Source organism: Nestor notabilis, unplaced genomic scaffold (assembly GCF_000696875.1).
Source record: "Nestor notabilis isolate BGI_N333 unplaced genomic scaffold, ASM69687v1 scaffold10142, whole genome shotgun sequence".
Classification (NCBI taxonomy): Eukaryota; Metazoa; Chordata; class Aves; order Psittaciformes; family Psittacidae; genus Nestor; species Nestor notabilis.
The window spans coordinates 39,319-50,036 of NW_009918829.1; the positions used below are offsets into that span (position 1 = coordinate 39,319).

Consider the following 10,718-nt stretch of genomic DNA (forward strand, 5'->3'; position numbering starts at 1 on the left):
ATAAAAACAGCTTAAAATGACTGTGAGATTATGGGCTTGGTTTTAAAATTAAGGTATCCAAGTATTGCTCCGGAATACAGAGAAATGAAGTCTATGCTTTCTCACTCTTTATCAAGTGACATCCAGGTTACAGCAGCCACATGACTTATCATCACAGTTCACACAGCGTATGTGAGCATACACATACACATAACACCCCCTCAGTACTTGTTCTTCTGCTGGAGACCACCTGCAGTCTGAATGAAAATAAAACTATTTGAAGAATGTTTCAAGCGATATCCTTTTGTACTTACACATACAAGTACAAGAAATAACAGAAGTGAACTGCGCCTCAACCAGAATAGAGACTTTCACTGATACGCAAGTCAACATTGCTTCCTTTCTACTCTCCTTCCCTACAGTGGTCTTCTATGACATGCATCGTAATAACTAGTGCTGTTAAAAATTAGGAACACATCCCTCTTGACAAAATTGACAAATTTTTCTAGTGGGCACATGGGCTTGGTGGTCTGTTTATAATAATCCCTACAAAACGAGGTCTGGAATGTGACATCAGCGCCATTATACAGGATGCGGATAAAATAATCTTTGGGTCTCTTCCCATCCTGCCACAGCTCAAAAACTAATCTGGCAGCAAATCTAGGAAATCTGGCATCTGTAATGCCCAAGGCACTAAGAACAGGAGACAATGTGACATCATGTGCAGAGTAAAGAACAAATACTTCTTCTTTCTTGCCTTCTGCAATACGCTGCAGCCGATTAACAGTCTGGTTGAGGAGAGGATGAGTAGCCAATAGTGCATACAAGAAATAAAGTTTCTTTTCCTGTCTTTCTCTCTCATCCTCCAACTGATGTCTTTTGATCACTTTGAAGTGTTCCATATCAATGCAGCCAGTTTTGGTACATGGAAAACTGACATTGTGGCAAAAGTAGCACAAGAGAGAATCTATTGGGTTAGAAGCTCTCAACTGCCTGGTGGGAATGCCTACAATCTTTGCCATATCCACATATATTTTCTCCAAGTCATTGTTTTTCACCCGCAAACTGTACTGTCTGCGCTGCTCCTCTTCTAAGTAGTGGTTTCGCATAGGACAGTTGCAGCTTCCAGAGCAAAAAATGGTGCTCCACTGATGCCTCATGTTAATTTTCTTCCAGTCAAAATCTGGCAAAAAAGTGTAGAGCAGGGCCAATGCACTCTGCAGGGTTCGACTTTTTCCTGTTGTCTCCAAGTAAAGCTGTTTTGCTGTCCAGTCACTCAGAAGCAGTTTATGTTTGTTTATATAAATATCTCGCAATAGTTGTCCATTTTTCAAGTGCTGCACAACCCCTGAAAGAGAATTTTAAAAGAAATTACCACATGATTAGAATCTTTTGAGCTTTGGAGGAAAAAAAGCACAGCTAGCAGTCCTACTGATAAAGGAACAATTAGTTTAAAGGTCAAAAAAGTTCAAAACTGAAATTCACCTATGCTTAACTATTAGGAAAATTGCATGTAATGTGAGATACTTGATATTCTTCAGTATGTCTCAGATTCTAGGAGCTAAACTGAGATGTAGATAAATAAAGCTGGTTCCATAAGATTTGTTTCAAACTTTAGTGTTTTTTTTTTTGACTAGAGATACCAGCTGAATGGGTCGAGCATAACTAAAAGTCGGTTATGATGATGGATCCAGACTGCACCTGAGTCAGGTTTTCAGGCAGGCAGTGAATGCTGTGCTCCCTGCAAATTTATGGCAGCCAGTAAAACTACCAGCAGCCAGGAAACTAATACACAGAATGTAAACTAGCGTGTAAAATCACAAAACAGAGTGGTGAGGTGTGCCAATTGCATCAAACTTCCTTCTCCAACTTCCTTCAGGGAAGTACTAAAAAAGCTTGATCATTCTTACACTAATGCTCTGCCTTTATCCAGCTGGAAAGGAAGAAGGTGCATATCCTTCTCACATGCCAAAACCTTTACTCCAGGATCCACCTTGCTTGTGTTATCCTCCCACAGCAGCAAAGCAGCAGGCATGAACCCTTTATGAACCAGAACATCTATATAGCTTGCTACAGGCAGTATGAGTCCCAAATACTATCTCAATTACAAGCTGCTGTGTTGAGTCCAGTTTCACACACAACATAGTGTGTTAGGAGGAGTTCTTTGGTAAGCTGACTAGATTTCTCCTGACACCACTTTGCAAGACTTGACACTGGCTTAACACAAGCATTTATTCTAATGGGATCCCAGAACTTACGAGAATATGACAGGCAAGTATTGGACTAAAGAATAAAGGAGATTCCTGGAAAGACAGGTGGCAAGCGGAAAATGGCACTAATTCCCCAGATCTTCAATACTCTTTTTGTTCTCCCTAGTCAGTCTCCAGACATACTGTCCTGGGTTCAGCTACAGCAGTCATTTTTTCTCCTTCTTAGTAGCTGGTACAGTGCTGTGTTTTTGACTTTCAGCCTGGGAACAATGCTGATAACACCGATGTTTTTAGTTGTTGCTAAGTAATGTTTACTCTGACCAAGGACTTTCTCAGTCTCATGCTTTGCCAGAGAGGAGGGGAAGCCAGGAGGAAGCAGAGACAGGACACCTGACCCAAACTGGCCAAAGGGGTATTCCATACCACAGCACGTCATGCCCAGTATATAAACTGGGGGGAGTTACCCGGAAGGCCCAGATCGCTGCTCGGGTTGGGCTGGGTATCGGTCGGCGGGTGGTGAGCGGTTGTGTCCTTTTCCCTTGTTATTCCTCTTATCATTATTATTGGTAGCAGTAGTGATTTGTATTATACCTTAGTTACTGGAGAGCTGTTATCTCAACTCGTGGGAGTTACATTCCTCCGATTCTCCTCCCCATCCCTCCGGGAGCGGGGGGAGGAAGGAAAAGGGGGGGGAGTGAGCGAGCGGCTGCGTGGTTCCAAGTTGCCGGCTGGGCTTGAACCACGACACACATTGACTACCCGGATCCACTATGATATGCTCTTTCCGTCATTGGTATTCAAGATAAAAAGAGCAACACAGTAAAAAGCAAGACGTGGGAATAAAATGGAATGGATCAATGTTAAAATTCAAAAGATACAGCAGAACAGGAAGTGTTATTAATGTGAATTGTCTGTTAAATTCATGAATGTTGAAGAGAAAAATCCACATGTGAACAATCCTTTTCACAATCACGTTTCTGCCCAGTGGTGCACAGTATGTTTCCACATGTTTGTGGGAAAGCATTTCTGTATGTTCAGTTCACTGATATGAATACATGCAGAAAAATAAGCACAGCAAACAAACACATGGACTTCAGCCCATACCAATTCATCTGTCAATTTTGGGAGGAGAACACAAAAAATTCCAAGAGCTGTGGAATCGGTTTCGTACAAAGTGACAACTTGTTTCTATACTTCTGCCTTCTTACCTTTTGTTCCCCTCCTATTTTCTATTGCCTGCTGACAGCAGTCCCAGGTCTTCTGCAAATGGCCCTTTTATTGCTGTTCTGATCCAGCAGTACCATTTTCCCTACCCAATCCCAGACTCTTTAACTCTTTCTAATATTCCCAATGCCCTCAGCACCACATACTCACAATTCTCCACATACTTTCTTCTACATAGACAAATCCCTGACTGGATCACTTCCAGTTACCTCCCATCTCCCCCACCCTTTTGGTACAGATAAACTAAACTAAACAATATGTTCACTAGCAGAGCTCAGCAGTCTTTCTGTCAGAGATAATACTGATTAAGTCTCAAAACTTCATCTTAAAAAAAAGTTGTTTGGAATTTAATTGCTAATATTTCCACCTTTCCTCTCAATAACTAGCTCAGCAGATCTGATAGATGGAATAAGAAAATAAGCTTAACTTACCTGTGGCAAAATATACATAAATAAATATGCCAAAACCCATGAGCTTTCATTGCAAAGCTTGGGAGAGAAGCAAAAAGCGACATGTGTATGAAATTTTTCTATTTCTATAATACAAGCATCAAATTCATCTATTACATCTGAATCTCTTGCAGGGGACACAGTAGTCACATCATAGGTAAAAACTGGCAACTAAGTGATTGTTCTTCAGTTCCGCGGCCACACTGAATTACAGACCCTTACAGACCTTCCTCAGGAGGGATTGAGCAATGCCATTTTTCACAAGGGTGACCAAGCAATTTTGTGGTGTGGGTGCTCTGACTTGTTCCAAATAAAGTTAAAAGAGACACCAAGCATGATGAATCTGTAACAGAACTGGCAAGCTATAGGATAAAGCACAGTTTCTAGAACTGTTACCACTTTTACCGCAGAGACTCTAATACTTTATTCATATGCCAGCATATCCTAGGCTATGACCAACATTGTAAGTTTCCCATAAAAAAAACATTTATTTCAATATAAAGAAAAATAGAAGATCCCTTTTCAAGCAGATTGTATTTAACAGAGCAGAGGAAAAGACAGAGCTGCTATTGAAACTTACCTGTCTGTGTCAGCTCTCCCATTTCACACAAAGAATGGCTAGGGTAGCGAGGCAGGCTGCTTAGGGAACCACCCATTTGGGCTGCAGACCCTTTTGACATATGTTTAATGAAAGCCTCAAGCTGAGGATGAGAAGGTTTCCTAGAGAGGTAAAACAAAATGTGAAAACTTCCAAATGTATATGGGAAAACAGCTCAAGAGAGTAAAGTATTCTAACTATATCATAGAATCATATCAGCTCAGATATTTCATGGTATAAGGTTATATCCCACTGAGGCAACATCTGCTCTCACTGAGGACTTTTGCAAGTATGCAAAATAAATCTAAGTACTAACTACCAAAGACCTATATAGAAAAACTGATGTCTTGTCATATTAAAATTATGATACCTTTTGGTAATATGGAAAGATCTTTTTCTTTTTTAAATGCAGTCACTAATACTGTTGTGAATTAAAAAAAAATCCTTACCAAAAAATACTCTCTCCAGTTTCTGAAGTACCATTGTACTTTAACACCATGGCCAAAGGCACTAACAATCTAAAAGAGTTGAAGTAACCAGTATTTTAAGTAGATGATCTTGAAAGTATTCTCAAGTTTTGTAACATACTATGCTGATTACAGTATCAGCCTTTATTTCTAATCACTTCAAGCTTCAAATCGAACAGCACATGTAGTCTCAGTTAAGTGGTACCTGGAAAGTAGTATCTGGTGACCTCCTTAAATTTGGAAATCATTGTTTTGGGTATTGTACCATTACCTAGGAAGACAGAGACCAAAACTGCTGGATACTTAAAAAGATAAGATACTCCCACAATGCACATAATGAATACAAATGGAAAAGAGATATACACAAAAATGTCTAAGTTAACTCACTGAATTCAAGTCAGAGACAGAATGCTTAGATATCCTCAACTGTTCTGCAAATTTCAGATACACTACAGACTCTGTCCACTGTTGTACTGCTGTGTGGAAAACTACATATACAAAAAAAGTCCGCAATTATTTAAACCTTCAAAAAAAAAAAAAATCTACAATCACACTTCTGCAACAGAAATACACTACAGAAGTAGGGATTTTCTTAGTTAAATGTCAACATTCAAAAAAAGTCACACAGTTACCTCTCTACTTTTCTGCAGAACTAAATAAAAAACTGGCAACTCAACTCTGCCCCAGACAGTTCTCATTTTAATAGGGCTTTCAGCCTGAATACAGTGTGGTTTTTATGTTGCTAATAACAATAGGAGTATATAAAAATAGAAGATACATTGGATCAGATAACTTTTACAGAATCTGGTTTTTGTGTTTATTGTTCATATTTACGCTGTGCTAAAATGATTAACTATTGTAATACAAAAACCTCAGGTCTGAAAAAAAACCCAAACACCTTCCAGAGTTGCAGGAACCACAAGAGGGAGCAATAACACTATTAAAGTATGAGTAAGTGTCAAATTTTACTAGGACAAAGACATTCATGCTTACTTGGAAGAGACAACTAAGATACTCTCAAGTGCAAAAGCACCTCTTGCAGAGCAATGCTCACAGCATGCATGTGCAGGAGGTCTCCTAGCAATCAGTACCTCTGTTGATAGAGCGAGCGGTAGCTCATTGTCATACCATTTTATAAAACTTGAATTTTCCAGAATTCAATTTACCTTCAGAAAAAAAATAGAATCTTGTGAAAAAATGGTACAACTGCCAGTAAGAATAAATGTAAAATGAGATAAAAAGCAAAGCAAGATAAAAATATCAAAAGGTTTTTTTCATTTTTACTTCCAATTAAAAGGAAAATTTATGGCATTCTAAATCCACAGCTGCTTCTGTATATTATAATTCTGACAATGCAACTGAAGATTAATATTTGAGAAGCAGAGGTACATAAAAAAGTTATTGTTCCTTTTTAAAGCAGTAGAGGCTTCCTCTTGCATGAAGCATACATTAGGAAGCTTAATCCAGCTCCAAAGGTGAACTAACTTTTTGTACATTTCACTGTTTCTACAGCCCAGCAGTGCAATCTAAAAATGGAAGAATTAAGATGAGAAAAATTAAATTAAACCCATTAGCAAATAGCTTTTTAAGCTTACTGCAGACATAGCAGCCTGAACTCCCAATGTTCCAAACTTTGCCCTTTAAAAAACTGTAAACACGAATAAATTGTCAATCATAATTTTCCTTAAACCCTGGTTACTTAATTAGCAATTTCTGCAAGTACATGTGCAAGAAAATTAAAAGAACTGCATTAACCATTGTTTCTTTTGCTGCTTTGCTTACAAAATTCTGAATACTAACAGAAGCAAACCCACACTGACAAAATTGTCTCAGCAATCACTTGTGGGAAGGAATAAAGATAAGAAGAAAAAGAAGTATTTATCAGCGCTTTGCAAAAAGATTTATCTAAAACGTGGCAGGCAAGATAAATTAACCTCCAACACAAAATAATAAAATATATGGTAATTCACAAAATCGTATTCCACTATATTAATACAGCCTTTCACATACCCATGTAGAAGCAAGTTACTTGATTTTGGATTACATTATTTTTGAAGTGTACACAAGTTAAGCACATGCTTGCAGAACTGAATTATGAAATATGACTGTTAAACATATTTCTGAATATAAATTCAAAGCTTACTACTTGCTAAATACATTCCAGGGGAAGAAGAAAAAAAACCCAAAAAACAACAGAAGTAAGAGCCATTCTGCTTGACAGGGACAGACATCTCAGGCTACAAAATACTTTTACCCTCATGTACATAACCAGATTCTGAACATACGAGCAATTCTCCTGATTAACCCTGTACAGCTGAGCAAATAAGAACTTATTTTTCTCAACAGCAAAATTCACTGCAGTACTCAGGCCACCAGTAACAAAGGATTTCCCCTCCCTGCCCCAAGATTTCTCTTTTATTTAGAATATTTATCCTCCTGTTAAATTGGCCAATTTACAGATGCTGCAGGAGATGGAGTATCTAGGCAACACGACTAAGACTGCTGGGACTGTTTGAGCAGGAAGCGAAGAAAATCACTTGGTTGCACAGTTGAAAAGACTGAAATATCCTTAAATTTTAATTTCCGTAAAAGTAACCAGAAAACAAAATGGGCTAAAGAGATATCATTCTATACATTGCTGGGCATTATGACGGTAAGCTACCACATTTGGGAAATGCATTTATACAATAAATATTTCAAATTGTGTCAGAACATGAAATGGCTTTTCACCTAACACCATTAGTAATGGCCATATTTTTTCTAAATTCTGAGTATTTATTCCCATCTTAAATATCTGCTAATTTTCCTTTTAATTATCTTATTTTTGTAAAATAAAATAAATTTTATCTGCAACAAAACTGAGGATGCTTATTTTCCCCTCAAATAATGAATTCAGCTTATCTTTTTGTTATTTGCAAACTAAACAATGGGATACCTGGACTTGTGCAAAGCATTTGACACTGTCCCACATGACATCCTTGTCCCTAAATTGTAGAGACATCAATTTGATGGATGGACCACTCAATGGCTAAAAAACTGGCTGGATGGCCGCAAACGAAGAGTTGTGGTCAATGGTTCAATGTCCACTTGGAGACCAGTAATGAGTGGTGTCCCTCAGGGATTGGTGTTGGGACCTGTGTTGTTCAATATCTTTGTGGGTGACATGGACAGCGGAATTGAGTGTGCCCTCAGCAAGTTTGCCGATGACACCAAGCTGCGTGGTTCAGCTGATACACTCGAGGGAAGCGATGCCATCCAGAGGGACCTGGACACGCCTGTGAGGTGGGCTGATGCCACCCTTATGAAGTTTAACCAAGACGAGTGCAAGGTCCTACACCTGGGTCAGCACAACCCCAGGCACAGTTACAGGCTGGGCGGAGAAGAGATTCAGAGCAGCCCTGCGGAGAAGGGCTTGGGGGTGGTGGTTGATGAGAAACTTGACATGAGCCAGCAGTGTGCTCTTGCAGCCCTGAAAGCCAATCGGATCCTGGGCTGTATCAAAAGAAGTGTGACCAGCAGGTCAAAGGAGGTGATCCTGCCCCTCTACTCTGCTCTTCTGAGACCTCACTTGGAGTATTGTGTCCAGTTCTGGTGTCTTCAACATAAAAAGGACATGGAGCTGTTGGAGCAAGTCCAGAGGAGGGCCACAAGGATGATAAGAGGACTGGAGTACCTCCCGTATGAAGACAGGCTGAGAAAGTTGGGGCTGTTCAGCCTGGAGAAGAGAAGACTGTGTGGAGACTTCACAGCAGCCTTTCAATATCTGAAGGGGGCCTACAGGGATGCTGGGGAGTGACTCTTCGTTAGGGACTCTACTGGTAGGACAAGGGGTAATGGCTTTAAACTTAAACAGGGGAAGTTTAGATTAGATAAAAGGAAGAAGTTCTTTCCAGTGAGGGTGGTGAGGCACTGGAATGGGTTGCCCAAGGAAGTTGTAAATGCTCCAACCCTGGCGGTGTTCAAGGCCAGACTGGACAGAGCCTTGGGCGACATAGTTTAGTGTGTGGTGTTCCTGCTCATGGCAGGGGGGTTGGAACTAGATGATCTTAAGGTCCTTTCCAATCCTAACTGTTCTATGATTCTATGATAATGGGTCCCATATATAATAGCGCAGTTTTCATGCACTAGCATTAAAATGGATCAACGTTTAAATCCTTATTCAACATTTAAATAGCTTACTTGTAAAGGGCTTAAAAAGCTTTAATACCAAAATGTCACCTCTTTATTGCTACATTGTAACCAGTGTACACAGAAAAGAAACCATCCTGTACAACCATCTGAACTATGCATATTTCTGCCAGCAACTGAGCTGACATCCTTCAGTAACAATGTCTTTTTACCTTGAGGAGCTTAGATACAAAACATATAAAAGTGGGGTGGTTTTTTTGGTTGGTTGGTTGGTTTTATTCATTCATTTATTTACTTATTTATTTATGAGAAGCAAACACTAACTTGATGGTTGTTCTGAATTTGCAAAGCAAAGTGAGAAATAAAGTACCAGAGTGAGCATATGTACATGACACCTCAGAAAATCTGCTGTTAGATTCTGGATGGTTACGCTAAAATGGCAAAACAGATCCAACAAGGCCAATTTGGGTAAAAACTCCCCACCCCTTAATCCTTACGTTTATTAATTTTAGCACTACTTTGATCAAAATCAATTCCTCAGTAGGAACAGGCTGAGATTCCTTTAACATTCTTTCCTATTAAGGCTACTAGACCACTGCCTTATTTCTACTCTGTATGCTGTAAAATTAAATACAGTGTAAGTCTTGTTTCTTCAACAAACTTGATGGACAACAAACCACTCTGTCCTCCGACTCATTAAACTGAATGCTCTTTTGAAACACCTACAAATTTGAGACTACGTGTCTCTAAAAATTGACAAGTTACAAAATTTAAGGAAAAGACATGGAAAGACATTATCTTGACAAGACTAGAGGCAACTACAGCTTATTTAGTGATTTACATGTTCATAAAAATTCAAGAGTGCCATAAATAACGTGCTTTTGCCACTATGTAAGATGCTACAGACCAAAAAAAATATGTTGGTCAAGGTTATTATTAAAAAGAAAATCCCAGAAAAACAATATAATTATTGAGATTAATTAGTGTGTCATTTAATTAAAAGCAGAATTAAGGAGAGGTAAACTTTTTATTCATCTTACCTCTGTAACTACACAGTGCTGTCCTCTTACAGTTCTATAGAGTTCTCAGACAAAAAATAACTTGTGGAGGTGAACTTTGATAAACATGAGATACAGATTTACTTTTTTCCTTCCCAAATGCCATTTATCTATGCAAATATCGCTTTTGTTAGCAAATGCAGAATTTGCAGAGGACCGAAAGTCTCACAGGAAGCTGCAGAACCCTCAGTGTGTCACTTGGTAAGTAAGGGTGACCACACCAGGCACACACGAAGCTTCGTACAGATGAAGGTTACTTTTCTGTAATCATATAATAAATACACCAGATTCTTTCCGATAACTGAACCAAAGGCCAGTCTCTTTTCTCTTTACTTAAAATGCAAAAATTTATAACTTCAAGCAAAAATAACATGTGTTTTCTGTGAAGTTTAAGTAGACAAAGAAAGCATTAGATCAAAGGACTATACTGTTTCCTTAGAAGACGAATGAAAGAGCCACTAAAACCAACAATAGATTATTGCAGTCTACAAAAGAATCTTTACAACAGCATCAGCACTGTTGGGGTACATTTATTCATAAAGGTCTTACAGCTTTTAAATTTTTATATCACTCTAAAGTGATCCAGTCTACTTCACTGCTCTTCC

General features: G+C 38.8%; 1 protein-coding gene across 1 annotated transcript in view; it reads right to left on the bottom strand.

The window, feature by feature from the left end:
* Nucleotides 1–395: 395 nt before the first annotated feature.
* The window catches only part of PXYLP1 (2-phosphoxylose phosphatase 1), a 15,815-nt gene continuing 5,492 nt past the window's right edge, over nucleotides 396–10,718 (bottom strand). Inside the window, exons 3-4 of the mRNA XM_010009927.1 lie at nucleotides 4,443–4,582; nucleotides 396–1,327 (exon numbers count right to left, since the gene is read on the bottom strand). Of these exons, the coding sequence (XP_010008229.1) occupies nucleotides 396–1,327; nucleotides 4,443–4,582 (1,072 nt within the window). The remainder of the gene's footprint in view (nucleotides 1,328–4,442; nucleotides 4,583–10,718) is intronic.